This window comes from Zingiber officinale, chromosome 2A (genome assembly GCF_018446385.1).
Source record: "Zingiber officinale cultivar Zhangliang chromosome 2A, Zo_v1.1, whole genome shotgun sequence".
Taxonomy (NCBI): domain Eukaryota; kingdom Viridiplantae; phylum Streptophyta; class Magnoliopsida; order Zingiberales; family Zingiberaceae; genus Zingiber; species Zingiber officinale.
In genome coordinates, this window is record NC_055988.1 from 25,214,697 (window position 1) to 25,237,749 (window position 23,053).

The following is a 23,053-nucleotide window of genomic DNA, read 5'->3' on the forward strand; positions in this document are numbered from 1 at the left end:
TCACTAAAAACCACAAGTCTAGGATGGTAACCACCTCCATTTGCTTGTAGCAAATCTCATTGTAGGAGAGTCACCCATTTTGGATTAAGATATCTAACTTGATTTTTCTCTGTAATTTATATGAATGGAAAACAAAATAACTTAATAAGAAAAGAGAGCATATATGAATATGTACATTGTACATATATAATATAAAATTGGCAGTTCTTGCAAAAATGTTATTGTTTAGATTTTTAAGGAAATAAAAGCTATTAAAATTCCTTATGTTTCATACTCACAAGTATAAATTATATTCTTCTTTATAATTCCAACAACTCACCTTGTTGAGTGACTTGATGCACAAGAGGTGCTGATGCATTCATAGGATGAACTGGATGTTCATTCCTTGGTGCATCGGTAATGTTATCAGGGACCATATGAACATCTTCCTCGTCATCCTCTTCAAAGAATATTAAAATAAATCATCAGCCAGTGCAAATACATTTTTAACAATAAAGCGAGAACATACCATCTTCAGCAATGATTATGGACTTGCAACTATATCTGCATCAAATCCCTTATTCATGTTAGCCACACCATAAATGACTATTTCCTCAACAATACTCTCACTTCCAACATAAGCCTCAAATGGGGTATAATGATTCACGCAAAGCTTTCCTTGATGGTAAATTCCATTAAGCAACCCAAAAGTTACTTCTGACGCGTGGAAACAGAAATTCAATAGCCGGCATGAAGGAAGAAATTAGGAAGGAATATTGCAAAACTAATTAAAGGAATTTTAAAGAGCATGCCTCGCTATAAATTCTTTGAAGGTCTAAGATCTCCAATATCTTCGATTGGAGCATGCACAGAAGATGAAAGAGCAACAAGTCACCTGGTTTTCCAAGAGATCTAACATACAATTCAATTGGAAGAAGAAAGCACACTAAGTACCCAAATTATTTTCTCATCACTATCTACTCACAGATAGCTTCAGTAAGAAGGATTACCTGTTTAAGCATAAATACGCTCCTCAATGGCCCTTCTCTTATTTACTCAATCATTGGTAATTAGTTAAATCTGTGTGCTTTGATACCAATGGGCAACAACTCTAATTGTTGAAGCTAACACCGGCGGCCAGATCAAACTACAAACCAAATTGTTTTTAAACAATGTGCACGTGTAGTGTACAAAAAAATAAAAATTTAAAATAAAAATAAAAATGATAATAAAATTAAATAAAATACGGGTTGTGTAATTTATATAATTAATGTTTTAACTAATGCATTAACGGGATAGGACCAATTTGCATCAAACAGATAATTCCTTGGCATGATGGCAATACCAAATAGGCTAGCCAACTACCCATCTCGAGGAGACTAGATAATTCCTTAGCATGTTATTTAAGGAGGGACAGAGAAGGAATTCTAGGATTTTTTTTTCTTCAACCTTTGTACCGCCACCTTCATCCTTAGGAACCCCTTGGAAAAACGTTCCAAAGTTTAAGAAATGGAAAGAGAACGTGGTCGAATCGTCTCCCATCGCTCCCCTACGCCTCGCTCAATTTTTCACACATTAAAATGCTAAGATAAGATTTCTAACATTTATTTATGCACTATATGGGTCATAATATGGATGTTTTGATGCTTGATGCATGACTTATTGATAACGAGTACGTCTTTCAATCGTTGCAACATTTTGGTGAAATTCTACCCCCTTTTTATTTGAAATTTTGATGCTGGAATTTCGTGAACTTGTTGTTGCCTTAGGGTCGTTGGAACGATGATTTGACGAAGTTTTTATTGATTTTTAATTGAAATTTTAATGCTGGGAAGAACCGGGAGCTTGCTGCTACCTTAGGGTCGTTGGAGTGATGATTTGACAAAGTTTTTATCAATTTTTTATTGAAATTCTGATGTTGAGAAGAACCGAGAGCTTGCTGCCGCCTTAGGGTTGTTGGAGTGATAATTTAACGAAGTTTTGTAGATTTTTTATTGAAAATTTGATGCTGGAAATAATTGGGAGTTGTTGCTGTCGTAGGGACATTGTAGAGGTGTTTGAGTGACTGGGGAAGTGTAGTTGTGGTGAGGAATAAAGGCTGGAATAGGGGAGGAGGAGAGCTACATCGGATGGAGGGTTGGGCGAGAAGAGTGGATCGCTGTTGGGGTTGTGCAGGTGTGGTTCGTTGGAGAGGAAGGTTCGGTCTAGTGGTATGACTATGAGTCGATCGTTGAATCGAGGGCTGGGAAGAGATTCAGATGAAGATTTGCTATTGATCATGTTTAGAAGTTGTAGTTGGAGATGAGAGGAGTTGGATCAATTCGGAGACAACAACTTGAGGTGCCAGTAAGTGGGTCTCAAGTCGAGGTTTAAGTCCTAGATTGAGGGGTTGAAGATTCGGACTTATATGGATACGTCTAAAGGTGGATGGAAGAGAGTTTGGGTATTTTGAACAATTGAGGAAGACAAGCAACATCTCCAAATTTTTTCTATATCTAAACACCTTTAATTCATTTAATACTAGCTGCTAGTATTTCGTTTTAAAATATAGAAAAATGAAGGAAATTATAATTTTACTTGCAGTAATAATTTCGATGCATGAAAAATAAAATTATTTTTTTTAAGTAATGTGAATTGTTTGTGAACTCCGCCTATGATGATCGGTCATGGCCGGTCCCAAGTCCGGATAAAGGAGGAGGGTTGCGTTAGGTTGTTAGCCAACGTCAAAACTATGACAAATATTCAATGAATGGATCCATTAAACTATTGTGCTAATGCTAGGTTGTTCCCCAGAAAGAACACGTTGCAGGTCCGACTGCAACGTCTCGACAAGGACCGCTACATCTCCAGAACTCAGCTGTAGTACTAAATATGCAAGAGTTCGCGTTACAGGGTCCGACTATAACATCTCAGCAAGGACTACTACATTTCCATGAGAACTTGAGTGTAGTGTTAAATATGCAAGAGTTCTCACACCATAAGTTGGATAAGAACAAATATGATAGGAAAACTAATAATCTAAGATTTGGAACATGGAATATAGGAACTCTCACTGGTAAATCAATGGAAATAGTAGATATGATGATTAGGAGAAGAATTAGTATTTTGTGTGTACAAGAAATAAAATGGACAGGCGAGAAGGCAAAGATGATAAAGAACTCGGGTTTTAAGTTATGGTACACTGGAAAGAGTAAAGCAAGAAATAGAGTGGGTATTATTGTAGATAGTTTGTCAAAGAATGATGCTGTAGGAGTAGTTAGAAAAGGGGATAGAATTATAGCCCTTAAGATAATAGTGGTGAAAGAAACTATGAACATAATTAGCGTATATGCACCATAGGTAGGATTAGATGAAGCTACCAAATCAAGATTTTGGGAGGACTTAGATGAAATATTACAAAATATTCCACCAAATGAAATGATTTTAATAGGAGATTATCAAAATGGACATGTCGGAGTGAAAAATAAGGAGTATGAGAGAGTACATGAGAGTTACGAGTTTGGAACGAGGAATGAGAAAGGGAAAACTATATTAGATTTTGTAATAGCATATGATCTTATATTAGCTAATACGTTTTTTAAGAAAAGAGAAGAACACTTAGTCACATTCAAAAGTGGGAATAATAAATCACAATTGACTTTCTTATGATTAGGAAGAAGGACAGAAAGATTTGTAAATATTGCAAGGTCATCCCTAGAGAAAGTTTAACTACCCAACATAGGTTAGTAGTGTTGGATATACGCCTCAAGCATAGTATCAATAGAAAGAAAATATATACGATTCCTAGAATTAAGTGGTGGAAGTTAAAGGATGGGAAGCAAAATATATGTGAAATATACGATAATTCTAATACAGCATGGGATAAGATGATATCAAAGTTGAAAATAGTAGCTAAGAGTGTACTCGGTGAGTCAAAGGGACATGCACCACTAAGTAAAGAATCTTGATGGTGGAATCAGAAAGTACAAGAGAAAGTGAAGGAAAAACGAATAGCTTATAAGGAATTATATATTTGTAAGAACGAGGAAAACTTAAAAAAATATACAATAGCCAAGAAAGAAGCCAAGAAAGTAGTGAGTGAAATAAAAAATAAAATTTTTGAACGATTATATCAAAAATTGGGTACAAAAGAAGGGGAAAGAGACATTTATAGAATAGCCAGAGTGAGAAAAAGGAAAATAAGATATCTTAGCCAAATAAAATGTATTAAAGATGAATGTAATAAGGTATTAGTAAACAATGGAGAAATAAAATAGCGGTGAAAGAGGTATTTTCATCAACTTTTTAATGACGTTTTAGGTAACCAACTTAACTTAGGTAATTTAAGTAGATCAAATGAGCATAGAAATTTTAATTTTTATCGTATAATTCAAACTTCAGAAGTAAAACAAACTTTAAATGAGATGCACAATGAAAAAACAGTTCGACCAGATGATATTCCGATAGAGGTATGGAAGTGCTTAGGGAAACAAGGTATTGAATGACTTAAAAAATTATTTAACATAATATTGAAAACGAAAAAAATACCTAATCAATGGAGGATAAGTACTCTAGTTCCCTTATATAAGAACAAGGGAGATATACAAAATTGTGCAAACTATAGGGGTATTAAACTAATGAGTCATACTATAAAACTTTGGGAAAAAAGTAATAGAAAAAAAGATTAAGGAAGGAAACCACAATAACAGAAAATCAATTTGAGTTCATGCCTGGAAGGTCGACAATAGAAACTATACATCTTCTTAGACAATTAATTGAAAAATATCGGGAGAAAAAAGAAGATCTACATATGGTATTCATTGACTTAGAAAAAGCTTATGATAGAGTCTCACGAGAAATTATATGGAGAATTTTAGAAAAGAGATGTGTTAGTGTAACATATATTGAACTAATTAAGGATATGTATGAGGATGTAACGACCAGAGTAAATACTTCAGGTGAAATAACTGAAGCATTTCTAATAAAGATAAGTTTATATCAAGGATCAGCTCTAAGTCCCTATCTTTTTACACTAATTATGGACGAACTCATTGCGCACATTCAAGACACAGTATCGTGATGCATATTGCTTGCAGATGATATTATTTTGGTAGATGAAACACGTGAAGAAGTAAATGCTAAACTAGAATCTTGGAGGGAAATACTAGAAAGGAAAGGTTTTAAGCTTAGTAGATTAAAGACAGAATATATGGAATTTAAGTTTAGTAATATTAGAAGTAATGAAACAATTGTTAAGATAAGAGAGGACGAGTTGCCCAGAACTGAGAGATTTAAAAATTTAGGATCATTTTTGCAAAACGATAGAGGGATTGAGAGAGATATCTTACATAGAATACAAGCAAAATGGGTGAAATGGAGGGGAGCGTCGAGTGTTTTGTGACCATAAAGTACTTCTTAAACAAGGTAAGTTCTATAAAACTGCAGTTAGACCTGCTATGTTATATGGAGCTGAATGTTGGGCTATGACTCGAGCACATGAGCAGAAGATGAGAGTTGCAGAGATGAGGATGTTAAGGTAGATGTGTGGACATATGAGGATGGACAAAATAAGAAATGAGAGCATTAGAGGGAAAGTCGGAGTTACATCTATTGAGGAAAAACTCCGAGAGGCACGTTTAAGATGGTACGGATATGTACTTAAACGACCAATAAATGCTCCAGTTAGGCGATGTGAAACTATGATAAACATGCATATCAAACGAGGAAGAGGAAGACAAAAAAAAAGACTTACTTAGCAACAATAAAACAAAATAAAATTTATTTAAATATATATAATGATATAATAGGAGATAGAGCTCAATGGCGTAAAAGAATCCATACAGTCGACCCCACCTAGTGGGGAAAGGCTTGATTGTTGTTGTTGTTGTAATGTGAATTGTTTATGGCTACTTGACGGGTAAAGAGTTCGGCTTAGAGGATACCGGAATCCTTAACAATCAGAGAAAAAAAGGGTTGTAGAATCCAGCTTAGAGGATATCAGTGAACACTACCAAACCTAATACTAAGGTAAACGTTAGGCTAAAGGAACATAGGTTGAGGTAAAGGGGTCACATTCAATGATATGAACTCACTTAAATATTCTAATGTTTAAAGTTGACGTTGAAAGTTAATGTTTGATGTTATTCAACGTTTTAAAATTCACTAGGCGCTAGTCAAGTGTCATACCAGCGCCTAGTGCCTAAGCGAAGACTAGGCGTCGCTAGACGGATTTCTCGGTATCAACATAATTTATATAATAAATCATATATTATAACCCCAATACAATAACATCAAATTTAAAATAAGTTCAAAATTATACAACTACTAAAATATCATTGGACACAAACTCAATATCATCAAACACAAACTCAACATCAAATTTATTCTACTTTTTCTTCTCCATAATTTTCAACTTGTTCTTCATCAGATACAAACTCAATATCATCATTGTGATCCTCTTCTTTTTCAGATGCAAAATCATCCTCATGAAGTTCTCACTCTACACATCTTTGGAGTTGTAGATTTTTATCTGCTCCACTTGCTACATCAACCATTTGCCATGTGAGCCCAGAACCTAGTTCAATTTCATCATCTTCTCCACCATCCACAATCCAACCTATGTGCATTTGAAGCATCTTTTGCAAGACAGACATCGACATTCCTTTCTTTTTCTCTTTTTGTTTGTTCAACAATCTAGCATTAAATTGGACAAATACTAGATTGCTCAATCTGTTGAAATCCAATCTATTTCTTTTCTTTATATGAATCTAAAAAAAGAGAGTGAATATTATAGTTAGTAACATGAATATAAAACTTTAAAAATTAATACTTTAATTAAAGACTTAAAGATAAAAGCTTACTCCTTCAAATGCACTCCAATTTCTTTCACACCTAGATGAATTTATAGTCAATGAAAGTATCCTCAATGCCACTATTATCAAGTTGGGTGTGTGAGCACAGTATGTATTCCACCATCCATACACATGGATCAAATGGATCATCATTTTTTTCATATGTTTTTACTACCAATATTTTTCCAAATAACTCAGTCTTGTCTCTGTATTTTGCAAATTCTTTGCTAATAATTACATACTGTAGTTCTAACTCATTGGCATACAAAATTTCCATACATTCAAATATCTCCGTTGCAACCTCCTCATAAAGAGCAATAGAACTATCATTATAATAAAAATAGGGATTCAACAAAAGTACAGTGGTATAATAGTTTGATTCCACGTTGTTCAGGGCCACCTTGATATCTTCTTTAGCTTGAAGAAACTCCCCATATAACAACCCCATAGATGGCTTTCTATCTCCAGCTACTAATCGAAGAACTCTTACCAAAGGAGCAAATATTTTCAAACAAAGTGTCACCATTTTTCAAAAATTCATGCTCATCACAGTAGAGTAAGCCAATTTCCCTTTATTTGTTTTTGACTATTTACATTTCTCCCACATATCATTTGTAAACATGACCCTTAAATTATATTTTTTTTCAATCAAACTTTGCAATGTGAGGAAATTTGATGCAAACCTGGTAACTCCTGGCCAGACTATATCTCTCTTCTTCGTGAAACTTCTCATTAATAACAAAGTCTTATGGTGAGCATAAATGAAGATGGTAAAAGACTTGGCTTGCTTAATAATCATTTTATATCGTGGAAGCTTGCAAATATTTTCAAGCATGAGATTAACAGTATGAGTTGCATATGAACTCCAAAAGATCTCAGATATCTTTTCTCTCATCAATTTAGTTAGCTGCAGTCATATTGTTGGTGGCATTGTCTGTTACAATTTAAATAATATCCTGAGCTCCTACTTGTTCAATACACTTGTCAACATACTCAAAACTAAGTTCAGATGTATGTACCTCGTTTGAAAACTCCATAGACTCTAAAAATGCAGTACCTAGCTTGCAATCAACATACAAATTTAAGATGCTTCTTTTTCTATCACTCCATACATCTATCATGATAAAACACCCATTCTTTGCACATTTTCTTCATGTTTCTTCAGTAGTTGCTTTATTCTTTCAACTTCGGCTTTCATGAGTGGCTCCCTAAGCTAATATTGAGTTGGAGGCTTGAATCCAGGTCCAAATTGATCCACTGCCTCTATTAGTTTTGAAGCTATTATTATCAACAACATTGAATGGAATTCCATTTTCATAAACCCATCTCCCAACGTATTGCTGAACTTGTTGAGTTCTCTCTTTAAAAAGAACTTCATTTATATTTTTTTGGTTAAGCACTTTACTCCCACTAGAACCTACATTTTCTAGAGCAATTACAAATGCATATCTATCCATGGGGCCAAATGGAAGAGATTTTTTTAATTCCATCTCTCCCTCCAATTTCAAGACTTTCTCCATCTAGAGAAATAGTCACCTCTTCTCTACAACTTTGTTCTTCCATTATTTTATTATTCTTTAAGTTCCTCCCTTCTAAAATAGCATGATTACACTTATTTTTATCTCCTTGAGATGCTTTTCGACAACCAGATACATTTTCAAGTATATTTCCTACGTGCTCTTGGATCCTATACACTCCCCTCACATCTTTATCTTCACATAGCTTGCATTTAATTTTGTCGAGGTTATAAGGATCAATTAACATCCTATGACAAATTTCGAATTCAGGTTGAGTAATGGATGCTGCCAAAAATGGATTGCTTGCCATTATAATTATGATAACCTAAAAAGTGATATATAAAATATCATAATAAAAATTAATTAATAATATTATCATAATTTTTAAATTTTAAATATAATATTATTAGAATATAAATAAATTTATAAAATTTATAAAAAGATTTTAATTTTAAATATATTTTTTATATAGTTTGTCGAGATAATTTAATTAGGGGTATAAAAGCTTATTGAAATTACCCTATTTAAGTGAGGAATTGTTTAATTATATAAATAATAAATTATTTAAAAACAAAAACATCGCAAGCATTGAACACACGCGGGACGTGCCAGTGGACGCGTTCTCGGACGTGTCCAGTGTTGGTGCAGCGGGGCCGGTAAGAGAGGGGGTGAATTGCCTGCACAATAAAAGAGTATACCCTCCTCAAGACTTTCAACTCAAAAAAAAATGCAACAATAATAAAGTAAACAAAAAAAAACTCAGCAATTTACTTTGTTACAACCAAGAAGGTTGTTAATCCAAGGCAGTAGAAAAAGTTCTGAAAGATCTCCTTCTCTGAAGGCGGGGAAGCCTTTTACACACTAAAAGCTCAGAACTATTGCTAGGAATTGATTACAGAGTTGATTGCTTGATTGATATCTCATTCTTAAGTTCAGGGTTCCTTTTATAGCCCCTGGAAAGTCTATCCCGTAGGTCGAAGGTGCCTCCAACTAAGGTCCAAGGTGCCTCAGCTCGGGTGAATGGATAGAACTCTATCCGGTCGACAACGGTCGTTTTGACCAGGGCTGAGGCGCCTCAAACAAGCATGAAGGCACCTCCAAGGTGGAGGCGCCTCTAATACTTGATGAAGGCACCTTGAGCTTTATTTCCAGCTTGCTTTCTCCTTTGTTTTGACTTCCGAAGCTTCACGCGTTTGGGTGATTCCGGCCAACCGAAATAGGGCTCACCCGAACCCAATTTTCCGTCTTCTCCTCGAGCAGTCTTCCGTCCCGATTTTACATCCCTCGAATATCGCGCACGTTCTTCTCACCCACTGGTGTACTCTTCCGCAGCTCTCTCATTCTTCGGACACACCGAGCCCGTCAGTTTCCTTCCCGTGCCGTCCTTCTCGCTAGCTGCGTCTTCCGCTCGACTTCCTGCGCTCCTAAGCTCCTGCACACTTAGACACATGGATCAAAAACAAACAGGACCTAACTCAAACTTGGTCGATCACATCAAAACAACTACGGGGTCCTACAATCTTCCCCTTTTTGATGTGCATCAACCCAAGTTTAAGTTAGGGTAAAAACAGACAAATAGTAATTTAAAAAATTTACAAAACTAACATTTAAAGTCTAAATTTGCAACTAAACTAAATTGCAGCATAAAATTTAGTTCTAATTCCAATTGTTGAAAAGCAAAAAAAAATTAACCAAAGGATGTTTTAATTTCCCCTAAGCTTAACTTATACCTATTTCTCCCCCTTTGATCACATAAAAAAACGGGGTACAAAACATTTCCAGCTAAAAACAATTTCTAAGTTTTCTAAGGAAGACAATTTTCTGAAAAAATTGTGTAAATTTAGAAGAAATTTTAACTAGAAAAAAAATGTTCTTCGAAAAAAAAAATTCTAAGTTAAAAATTTAATATTTAAATCATTTTCCGAAAAACTTAGTTAAGACAATTTCCAATAAAAATTTCTAATTTCAGAAGAAATCATAACTTAGGAAAAAAAATATTATGTGAGAATATTTCTAAAATATAAATTTTATCCAAGATAAAAAATTTTGTAAGTTCAAAAATATTTTTGAAGAATTTCTAAAAAAATGTTTTTTTTAAACTTTCTAAAGCATTATTTTAATTCTAATTTTAATGCTTTATCAGAAAGTTAATTAAATATTTTTATTCTAATATTTTGGCTTCCAGGTCGTGGCGAGGCACTAGGCCTTCTTGGTTATTGGAACAACAATCACTTCCTTAGACAAAGTCTAATAAAGAAATTTTAGTGTTTAATTTCTCGCTGAAAGCTTTAATTATTAATTTTTTAAAATTTAGTCTAGTGAAGATTTTGGAATCCAGTAAAGGTTCCTTCCTACTGGATTAACCAGAAACTTAGGGGGTACATAGTTTATAGGAACTTTTCTAAGTTGCTTTTGATGTTTTCTAATATACCAATTTAATTTTCCATAAATTCTAAGTTTTAATTTTGGAAATTTATTTAAGCATGCATGATCATTTTTCAACTTTTCAATTTTAATTTTCAATTTTTCATTTTCTAATTTTAAATTATCATACATTTCTAGGGGACATGCTTTTGCTAATTTCAATTTCAATTTAGCATTTTCTTTTTCTAATTTTGCTAGATCTTTCGTAAGCACTTTGATAAATTGAAATGACTGAGTAGGGGTGAGAGCACGTACCTTACTTACCTCACTTGGTGATGCTCCCCCTTCATCGCAGCTTTCTTCTTCTGATGATCCTCCCCCTTCATCTATGCTCATCTCCGAGCTGGTTTCTTCAAAAAGATGGTTGACCATCAGTGCTACTCCCGAGAAAGCTTCGACTTCATATTCCGAGGATGAAGACTTATCCCATGTAGCCTTCAAACTCTTGTGTTTAGAGGGTGTCGGTCTTCGAGACTTTTCCTTACCTTTTTTCTTGGGGCAGTCATCCTTGATGTGCCCTTCTTCATTGCAGTTGTAACATCGAACCGTCCTTCTGTTGAGCTGATGCTTTCTCGGTTGTGATCGAAATTTATTAGTTTTAAGAAATTTATTGAAACGTCTTACCAGTAGCGCCGCTTTGGTTTCGTCAATCGACGCTTCGGAGTCGGGATCGTCCTTTTCGGCTTGTAGGGCAATGTTGAGGTTTGACTTCTCTATTTGTTTAGGCTCTGCAAGTCGAGACTCGTGAAGTTCGAAAGTAGAAAATAAACTTTCTAAACTACTTACCTCAAAGTCCTTAGAGATGTAGTAAGCATCTACTAAGGACGCCCATTCAGGAGTTCTAGGGAAGGCGTTGAGCGCGTATCAGATCGAGTCTCGGTTCGTTACCGATTCTCCGAGATTGTTGAGTTGAGTTATTAGCTCCTTGATCCTCGCTTGAAGTTGCGCTACCTTCTCATCATTATTCATCCGGAGGTTCGTTAGCTGAGTCCAGAGGATGTCCCGCCTTGCCAATTTTGCTTCTGAGGTACCTTCGTGAAGCTCCAGGAATTTTTCCCAGAGGTCTTTAGCGGACTCATAATTTCCGATCCGACTTACCTCCTGGGGCGGCAGAACGCTGAGCAGGTGGAATTCCGCCTTTCCGTTGGCCACAAAATCTACTTGCTCCTTCTTCGTCCAGTTGTATTCTTCCTTGTCTTTAGGTGTTGCAAAACCATATTTCATAATAAGAAGAATATCAAACTCTGTTTTGAAAAATACCTCCATTTTGCGTTTCCACGTAGCAAAGTCTCCATCGAACTTTGGGGGATGAATGTTCGCGCCGGCCATTGTCTTGATCTTTGTGCTTCAGTCGGCGGTTAGTCCTTCTGAGGCTTTCGGGCTCTGATACCACTTTTTGGTGCAGCGGGGCCGGTAAGAGAGGGGTGAATTGCCTGCACAATAAAAGAGTATACCCTCCTCAAGACTTTCAACTAAAAAAAAATGCAACAGTAATAAAGTAAACAAAAAAAAATAGCAATTTACTTGGTTACAACCAAGAAGGTTGTTAATCCAAGGCAGTAGAACAAGCTCAGAAAGATCTCCTTCTCTGAAGGCGGAGAAGTATTTTACACACTAGAAGCTCAGAACTATTGCTAGGAATTGATTACAGAGTTGATTGCTTGATTGATATCTCATTCCTAGGTCCAGGGATCCTTTTATAGCCCCTGGAAATTCTATCCCGTAAGTCGAAGGCGCCTCCAACTGAGGTCCAAAGCGCCTCAGCTCGGGTGAATGGATAGAACTCTATCCGGTCGACAACGGTCGTTTTGACCAGGGCTGAGGTGCCTCAAACAAGCATGAAGGCACCTCCAAGGTGGAGGCGCCTCCAATACTTGATGAAGGCGCCTTGAGCTTCATTTCTAGCTTGCTTTCTCCTTTGTTTTGACTTCCGAAGCTTCACGCGTTTGGGTGATTCCGGCCAACCGAAATAGGGCTCACCCGAATCCAATTTTCGGCTTTCTCCTCAAGCAGTCTTCCGTCCCGGCTTTACGTCCCTCGAACGTCGCACACGTTCTTCTCGCCCACCGGTGTACTCTTCCGCAGCTCTCTCGTCCTTCGGACGCACCGAGCCCGTCGGCTCCCTTCCCGTGTCGTCCTTCTCACTAGCTGCGTCTTCCGCTCGACTTCCTGTGCTCCTAAGCTCCTGCACGCTTAGACACATGAATCAAAAATAAACAGGACCTAACATAAACTTGGTTGATCACATCAAAACAACCACGGGGTCCTACATCTAGCGACCACATTCCCGAACGGGTCCGGTGGCGGCTGATGCATTCCCGGACTCATTCGGCAGTGGCTAACGCATTTGGGACTTGTTTAGTGGCGACGGACGCGTCCGGCGATGGTGGACGCATTCTCGGACGCATCCGGAGGCAGCGGATGTAAGGCTCGACTTTTAAAAAAAACAAGGGGGAGCATGATAATAGGCTTTTTATTTACTTAAGGGGGACTAATTTGCTAATAACCAACTAATGGACACATGAGCTTGGCCCAATTGGTGAGGACTAGACGTAACCCTAGGGTTTAGTTCTGATAAGAGGGGTGGTGAAGAGGAAAAAAAAAAGAAAAGAGGAAGGAGGGCTCTCGGCGGAAGAAAAGAAAGGAGGGAAAAGTCTCGGCGGGAGAAAATAAAGGGGGAGGGAGAGCTCTTGCTCCGACCTTGGAAAGAAGAACGAGGCCAAAGAGACGCCCCACCGCTGCTCCTCGTTGTCACCTGCGCCAACAGCAAGCCTCCGAGCAAGGCACCTCTTAAACCCTTTTCTTTTTACTCCTTTACATCTGTATATGCAACAGGTTTTCGACCCTTCTTTCTACTCCTTTGAATCTATGTATGTAGCAGGTTTCTGACCTTTCTTTCTACGCAATTGAATCTGAATACGCAGCAAGTTTTCGACTTTTCCTTCTACTCCCTTGAATCTGTATATGCAGTAGTTTTTTTTTTAATTTTTTTCCCACGCCTTTGAAGTTGTATACGTAGCAAGTTTTTGAGAGATTTCTGGGTTAAGCGCAACAGATTTCCAAGGGGGATTTGAGGGCTAAGAGCAACAGATTTTTGGGAGATTTCTGCGTTATACATAGCAGGTTTTTGAGGGGGATTTGCAGGCTAAGAGCAGCAGATTTTTGGGAAATTTCTGGGTTATACAAAGCAGGTTTTCGAGGGAGATTTGAAGGCTAAGAGCAGCAGATTTTTGGGAGATTTCTAGGTTATACACAGCAGGTTTTCGAGGGGGATTTGAGGGTTAAGAGCAGCAGGTTTTTGAGAGATATCGGGGTCATACGCAGTAGGTTTTCGAGGGAGATTTGAGTGCTAAGAGCAGTAGATTTTTGAGGGGATTTGGGATATGTGCAGCAAGTTTTGAAGGGGAATTAGGAGCTAGAAGCAGCAACTTTTCTGAAGGATTACTTGGGCTATTTATGACAAGGCTTGAGAAGTTGTCGAAGGGTGTGTAGCAGATTTTGACGGATTGTTGGTCACTTGATGTTCGAGGAGGTCTAGGAATGTGGATGTTTATTTAACTTTAAAAAGTTAATGATGTTCATATTCATTGAGCTTCACGTAGTTAGTAATATGTATGCTTATTTGAGCCTCATGTAGATTAATGATATGAATGTTTAATTAGCTTTATGTAGTAATTGATAATCATGCTTATTTAGGTTTACTTAGTTAATGATATCCATGCTTATCAAGCTCATGTAGTTAATGGTATGATTGTTTAATTAGCTTTATATAGTAAATGATAATCATATTTATTTAGCTTCACTTAGTTAATGATATCCATGTTTATCAAGCTCATGTAGTTAATGGTATGATTGTTTAATTAGCTTTATATAGTAAATGATAATCATGTTTATTTAGCTTTATTTAGTTAGTGATATCCATGCTTATTGAGCTCATGTAGTTAATAATATACATGTTTATGTGAGTCTTATTTAAATGAATGGTATGAATGTTTATTTAATGATGGGAAAAAAAAATGAAAAATGATAATGATGATGAGGAGGCCCAGAGGGACCCCGTTTATGGGACAAGACCCCAGAAGGATCCCAATACCAGATTTCCATATTTGGCCACGGCTCAGTGATGAGAGTTGTTGACGCCCCACCACCTGGTACCATGGTTAAACAGATTAATCAATCGAACAAAAGATAAAGGATGACTAATGTATCTCCACCTAAGAATAATATACGATAAATGCTAAGGGAAAATGCTCCATAATGTAATGATTAAAGGATACTCAAAATAATGTTGTGTGATACTCATAGTTTAATGTTTTATGGAAAAATGCTTATATGCCTGCTTACTTGTATGCTTGACAACAAGTTCCAAGTAAAGGTAGATTTAATGATGCATGCGACTAGTTAAGGAATTTTGCTGCTATGGTTTGGAGGTGTTGAGTTAAACTCACTAGGTTTGGTTTGTGACAAGTGTAGAAACGGACGACGTTGGAGGCTTGAACCCTTGACCAGACTAGGTTAGACAGTACACTCCCAAGGACCTTCCGATTCCGCATAAAGAATAAATAAACAAAGTTTATGATTTAGAGATAATAAAGTAGTTTTCAATTTAGATCTTCAGGATGTATGACTGGTTTATTAATTACAAATAATTTTCTTATTTCTTGGAATGTTATATGATGAGTACAAAAAAAACTTAGGGTCATTTCAGTTGGTATCAGAGTAAGGATCTTGTAAGGGATGTGTACTGCCAGTTCCAGGAAGTCCAAGAGTTGAGCTCCAAGTGTGTGAGTTATTATCGCTTTGAATTGTATATGCTGAATTTAAATGCTTATATGTTATAAAAGTTAGGCGTTTAAATGTTTCGAACAAGTGTAAGATGGTTACGAGTGGGATTGGATGATATGTGCAGGTATGCCTCCAAGACGGGTCTATCAAAGGCGTAGGGCAGATGGCCGTGATGGTGGAGAACGTGAGGAGGAGAGACATGCCGCGCCTAATCCCCTATCTCCGCTACCGGATGCTGCTACCCGTATACTGGAAGGGATGGCTCGACTCCTGGAGCGGCATACTAGTAATGCCCATAGGAGACGATAGGAGGACGTGTATGTGCAGTTCAAAAGGATGGACCCTAAGGATTTTGCTGGCACTACCGACCCCTTTGTTGCTGAGGGGTGGATTCAATCTTTGGAGGTGATATTCCGATACATGGACATAGCTGACACTGACAGAATTTAATGTGCCATATATCTGCTGAAGGATGATGCTTCTCTATGATGGGAGGGATCTGAAAAGGGGATTAATCAGAATACCCTGACCTAGGAGGAGTTCAAGAGGATCTTCTACGAAAAGTATTTATCGCTGATGTGAGATCGAGGTTGAAGAGGGAGTTTATGAGTCTCCGACAGGGAGACTTGTCTGTTGCTGAGTTTGTCAAGAAGTTCGATAGAGGATGTCATTTTGTGCCTCTAATTGCAAATGATGCTACTGAAAAATTAAGGCACTTTTTGGATGGTCTCAGGCCTACCATCCGTCGGGACGTTCTGTTGGCCGATCCAACTGAATACCAGGACGCTGTCACTAGAGCCTTCAGAGTCGAGCAGTCCTTGAAAGATATCGAGTGGGAAGTGCAGAGGAAGAGGCCTCCTCCACAACAGCAACAACAACAGAATAAGAAGTTATATACCGGACCACAGAAAGGACAAGGATAGCCGAAGCCTCAAGGGAAAATGAAGCAACAACCACAGGAAGCAACTACCCTAAAGACAGAGGAAAAGTCATTGTGCAAGAAGTACAATCGACAGCACTATGGCCAGTGTCTGTGGGGTACCTACAAGTGCTTCAAATGCGGAGAAGACGGGCATAAAGCTAAAGAATGTCCATAGTTGCGAGAACCGATGACCGGAAGAGCATTTGTGATGCAAGCCAAGGAAGCAGAGCCAGACACTACGCTTGTCACAGGTAATCCAACTAATTTAATGTATTTATTGCCTATCGCATAAAATGTTAAGCATGGCCGATTTACATGATCTAAGATGGGACCTCCAATAACCAAAATATAGACAAGAAATATAGAGCTCCAAACATAATAAGGACAAAAATTTGATTGATTCGAAATGTTAAAGGGCTTAACCGGTAATTTTCGATAATTATTATGCTTAAGTAGGTATAATGGTATTGTTGTCACAGGTAGGATATCCATCGCAAGTGTAGCTACATATGCTTTGCTGGATTCGGGAGCTACACACTCATTTATATCCGAGGCCTTCGTAGAGCAACTAGGAATCTTACTAGAAGACAAGGGGGATTGATTTAGAATCACCGGACCTTCTAGCGAGCAGATGGTATCTACCAGGATAGCGAAGGACATAGAGCTTAGACTACAGGAGCATGTGGTTCAGGCAGATCTCATTGTGTTGTCAATGCCTAAGTTCGACATTATTCTGGGAATGGATTGATTATTGTAGAATGGAGCTTCGATCGACTTTCGACGGGGGTTAGTGTCCGTCAACCACCCCGTGGGGAGCCATTTATTTTTGAGGTAACCAGGAGCAGACAGAGGCTGCACCTCATTTCTTGCATCAGTGCAAGGAAGCTCATGATGAAGGGATGCCAAGGAGTTCTAGCCAATGTTATTTCGATACCTGATGTAGTCGGTCATAAGGTGGAGGATGTCGAAGTTGTCCGAGAATTTCCTAACGTATTTCCTGAGGATGTCTCTGGTATTCCTCTGGAAAGGGAGGTGGAATTTTCCATTGAGCTGATACCGGGTACCGACAGAAATGAAAGAACTGAAGGATCATATTCAAGAGCTACTGGATAAAGGGTTCATTCGCCCAAGCTTTTCGCCATGGGGCGCACTGGTGCTATTTGTGAAGAAAAAGGATGGAAGTATGAGGCTCTATATCGATTATCGGGAATTTTGTGACAGTGAAAAACAAGTATCCTTTGCCAAGAATCAAAGATTTATTTGATCAGTTGCAAGGGACGTCGGTATTCTCGAAGATAGATCTCCGATCAGGATACCGCCAGCTGAGGGTAAAAGAAACGGACGTGCACAAGACGACTTTCAGGACGCGATATGGGCATTATAAGTTTATGGTGATGTCATTCAGAGTGACAAATGCCCTAGCGATCTTCATGGATCTCATCAATCGCGTATTTCAACCGTATCTCGATTAGTTCATTATTGTATTCATAGATAACATTTTGATCTATTCGAGGAGCAGGGAGGAGCATAGTCAACACTTGAGGATCGCTTTGCAGATATTGCAAGACCGAAAGTTGTTTGCAAAGTTCAGCAAGTGTGAGTTCTGGTTAGAGAAAGTAGCATTCCTGGGCCACGTTATTTCAAAGGACGGGGTAGAAGTAGATCCTATTAAAGTCGAGGCGGTCAGAGGATGGCCAATGCCTAAAAATGCAACTGAGATACGCAGTTTCTTGGGTTTGGCGGGCTACTATCGAAAATTCATCAAGGGCTTTTCTTCCATTGCAGTGCCCTTGACGGCCCTGACAAGGAAGAATGCTAAGTTTATATGGGGAGCTGATTGTCAAGACAGTTTTGAGCGGTTGAAGCAAGCGCTTACTACCGCGCCAGTTTTAGCTATGTCATCAAGACAGGGAGAGTATGTGTTGTATACAGATGCTTCGAAGCTAGGATTGGGCACGATTCTAATGCAACACGATCGAGCCATTGCATATGCGTCCTGACAGTTAAAAGTGCATGAAAAGAATTATCCGACCTTGAACTGGTAGCAATGGTGTTTGCTCTCAAGATATGGAGACACTATTTGTATGGGGAGAAGTGCAAAATCTTTACTGACCACAAAAGCATAAAGTACATCTTCACCTAGAAAGAGCTGAACATGAGACGAAGAAGATGACTAGAGCTTGTGAAGGACTACAACTATGATATTAGCTACCACCCCGAGAAAGCTAATGTGGTTGTTAATACCTTGAGTAGGAAAACAGCAGTCATCGCACAACTATCAGTACAGAAACCTCTTCAAACAGAAATTCAAGGATTTAACCTCGAGATATATGCTAGGGGCCAGGCTCTCAACTTAACCACACTAATCATACAACCTACCTTGAGGGACAAAATTCGGACAGGACAAGCTATTGATGGGCAGCTACAGAAGTGGATACAGAAGGATGAATCTAAGGGTTTGGGTTTATATTCAGTCAAAGATGGTATTGTCAAATACCGGGGTCGACTCTGGGTTCCTGGTGTTGACTCACTTAGAGTTGAGATTTTGACAGAAGCTCATAATATTCCATATTCTATACATCCAAGGGTACAAAGATGTATAAGGACTTGCAGTTACTTTATTGGTGGCTAGGTATGAAGCGTGACATCACACGTTTCGTATCGGAATGCTTAACTTGTCAACAAGTCAAAGAAAAGATGCTTAAGCCACTTTCAATTCCTGAGTGGAAATGGGAGAACATCACCATGAATTTTGTAATGGGTCTACCGAAGACGGTGAAAGGCTTTAATGCCATAAGAGTGATAGTCGATCGACTCACTAAGTCGGCACATTTCCTACCAGTGAAGATAATCTTCTCCATGACTCAGTATGCAAAGTTGTACGTCCGGGAATAGTCAGATTGTATGGGATTCCCGTTTCTATAGTATCTAACAGAGGCCCGAGGTTCACCTCGGTTTTCTGGAAAAGTTTGCATTCGGCCATAAGGGCCAAACTATTATTTAGTACAACATTCCATCTCCAAACAGATGGTCAATCAGAGAGGGTGATACAAATTTTGAAAGACTTACTACAAGCGTGTGTGATCGATTTCCAAGGGAGCTGGGAGTCAAAGCTACCGCTTGTGGAGTTCACTTATAATAACAGTTATCAGTCATCTATAGGCATGGCTCCTTATGAGGCACTTTATGGAAGGAAATGCAGATCCCCCATTCATTGGGATGAAGTGGGAGAGGGGGCAGAGGTGGGTCCAGAAATCGTGAGGCATACGGCAGACCTAGTAGTCAGGATTAGAGAGAGAATGAAGACTGCTCAAAGTCGACAAAAGAGCTATGCAGAAAAAAGGAGAAGGGACCTGGAATTTGCAGTTGGTGATCACGTTTTTGTGAAGATAACACCGATGAAGGGTGTTATGAGATTTGGCAAGAAAGGTAAGCTTAGCCCGAGATTCATTGGGCCCTTTGAGATCCTATACAAGGTGGGAACATTAGCATATCAGGCGGCCATGCCACCTAATCTTGCAGGGGTGCATAATGTGTTCCATGTTTCAATGCTGCGCAAATACATGTCAAATCACTCCCACGTGCTGAATTTCGAACCACTACAACTTACCCCAGATCTATCCTATGAAGAGAGACCCATACAAATACTGGACCGGCAAGAGAGGAAGCTACGGAACAGGACAATCAAGATGGTTAAGGTCAAGTGGTTGAACCACGCTGATGAGGTCACTTGGGAGACAGAAGCTGACATGCGAAACCGCTACCCGGAGTTAATTGGTAAGTTTAAAAATTTTGAGGACGAAATCCAATTAAAGGGGAGAGGATTTGTAAGGCCCGACTTTTTAAAAAAATAAAAAAAAAAGGGGAGCATCATAATAGGTTTTTTATTTACTTAAAGGGGGGGCTAATTTGCTTATAACCAACTAATTGACACATGAGCTTGGCCCAATTGGTGAGACCTAGACCTAACCCTAGGGTTTAGTACTTATAAGAGGGGTGGTGAAGAGGGAAAAAATAAAGAAGAAAAGAGGAAGGAGGGCTCTCGGCGGAAGAAAAGAAATGGGGAGGGAGAGCTCTTGGCTTCGACCTTGGAAGGAAGAACGAGGCCAAAGAGACGCCCCACCATTGCTCCTCGTCACCTGCGCCAACAGCAAGCCTCTGAGCAAGGCACCTCTTAAACCTTTTTCTTTTTACTCCTTTGAATCTGTATATGTAGCAGGTTTTTGACCCTTCTTTCTACTACTTTGAATCTATGTATGCAACAGGTTTCTGACATTTCTTTCTACGCCTTTGAATCTGAATACGCAGCAGTTTTTCAACTTTTCCTTCTACTCCTTTGAATCTGTATATACAACAGTTTTTTTTCGATTTTCTTCTCACGCCTTTGAACTTGTATACGTAGCAGGTTTTTGAGAGATTTCTGGGTTATGCGCACCAAATTTCCGAGGGGGATTTGAGGGCTAAGAGCAGCAAATTTTTGGGAGATTTCTGGGTTATACATAGCAGATTTTCGAGGGGGATTTGAAGGCAAAGAGCAGCAGATTTTTGGGAGATTTCTAGGTTATACACAGCAGGTATTCGAGGGAGATTTGAAGGCTAAAAGCAGCAGATTTTTGGGAGATTTCTGGGTTATACATAGCAAATTTTCGAAGGGGATTTGAGGGTTAAGAGCAGCAGGTTTTTGAGAAATATAGGGGTCATATGCAGTAGGTTTTCGAGAGAGATCTGAGTGCTAAGAGCAGTAGATTTTTTAGGGGATTTGGGGTACGTGCAGCAAAGTTTTGAGGGGGAATTAGGAGATATAAGCAGCAGATTTTCTGAAGGATTACTTGGGCTATTTGCGACAAGGTTTGAGAAGTTGTCGAAGGGTGTGTAGCAGATTTTGACGGATGGTTGGTCACTTGATGTTCGAGGAGGTCTAGGAGTGTGGATGTTTATTTAGTTTTAAATAGTTAATGATGTTCATATTCATTGAGCTTCACGTAGTTAATAATATGGATGCTTATTTGAGCCTCATGTAGATTAATGATATGAATGTTTAATTAGCTTTATGTAGTAATTGATAATCATGCTTATTTAGCTTTACTTAGTTAATGATATCCATGCTTATCGAGCTCATATAAAGCTAATGATAATCATGTTTATTTAGCTTCACTTAGTTAATGATATCCATGCTTATCGAGCTCATGTAATTAATGGTATGATTGTTTAATTAGCTTTATATAGTAAATGATAATCATGTTTATTTAGCTTTATTTAGTTAGTGATATCCATGCTTATTGTGCTCATGTAGTTAATGATATACATATTTATGTGAGTTTTATTTAAATGAATGGTATGAATGTTTATTTAATGATGGGGAAAAAATGGAAAATGACAATGATGATGAGGATTAATGGAAATTCTGTGAGATTCAAGGTCTAGAGGGACCCCGTTTATAGGACAAGGCCCCAAAGGGACCCCAATACCAGATTTCCATATTTAGCCACGGCCCAGTGACGAGAGTTGCTGACGCTCCACCACTTGGTACCATGGTTAAACAGATTGATCAATCAAATAAAGGATAAAGGATGACTAATGTATCTCCACCTAAGAATAATATACGATAAATGCTAAAGGAAAATGCTCCATAATGTAATGATTGAAGGATACTCAAAATAATGTTGTGTGATACTTATAGTTTAATGTTTTATGGAAAAATGCTTATATGTCTGCTTACTTGTATGCTTGACAACAATTTCCAAGTAAAGGTAGATTTAATGATGCATGCGACTAGTTAAGGAATTTTGCTGCTATGGTTTGGAGGTGTTGAGTTAAACTCACTAGGTTTGGTTTGTGGCAGGTGTAGAAACGGACAACGTTGGAAGCTTGGACCCTTGGCTAGGCTGGACAATACACTCTCGAGGACCTTCCGATTCAGCATAAATAATAAATAAATAACGTTTATGATTTAGAGATAATAAAGTAATTTTCAATTTATATCATCAGGATGTATGACTGGTTTACTAATTACAAACAATTTTCTTATTTATTGGAATGTTATATGATGCGTGGGAAAAAAACTTAGGGTTGTTTCAGCGGACGCATTCTTGGAAGGGTCCGACAGCAACAAACGCAATCCCGGACCCGTCCGGCGGCATCGGACACGAGATCCCGGAAGCATCCGGCGGCAGCGGACGCGACCACCTCCACTGAACCCATCGCCGGAAGCTTTATTTTCTACATTTCTCTATATTGTCTAAAACTCTAAATAGAAGCACAGTATACAAGAACGTGAGGTGTAGAAATCTAAGAACCATTGAAAATCGTTAATAGCAACATATTCAAAGATAGATTAAAGAGATGAACTAAAAACAATGTTTCATCTTGAATTCCTCATTGAGGGCATAAAACAAGATTTGAAGATGACATTGAAAACATAAAAGATATGGAAAAAAATAGAGATATTAGAGAGTTTTGCAAGGCAAAATATTAATGTGGAAGCATCAATAGTGTGAGATTGTAATCACTTTCTTTTCTCTTGATAACAAGATCATATATGAAGGATGAGACTTATCCTTTGAAAAAGGATAATTTTTAAGAATATCAATTTCTCC

The 23,053-nt window shown here is 38.1% G+C and overlaps 1 protein-coding gene across 1 annotated transcript in view; it reads right to left on the reverse strand.

Moving 5' to 3' along the window:
- Positions 1-23,053, reverse strand: part of LOC122040960 — an 85,332-nt gene that overhangs the window by 7,817 nt on the left and 54,462 nt on the right. The window contains exons 4-5 of the mRNA XM_042600458.1: positions 509-543; positions 320-439 (exon numbers count right to left, since the gene is read on the reverse strand). Coding sequence (XP_042456392.1) covers positions 320-439; positions 509-543 — 155 coding nt within the window. The remainder of the gene's footprint in view (positions 1-319; positions 440-508; positions 544-23,053) is intronic.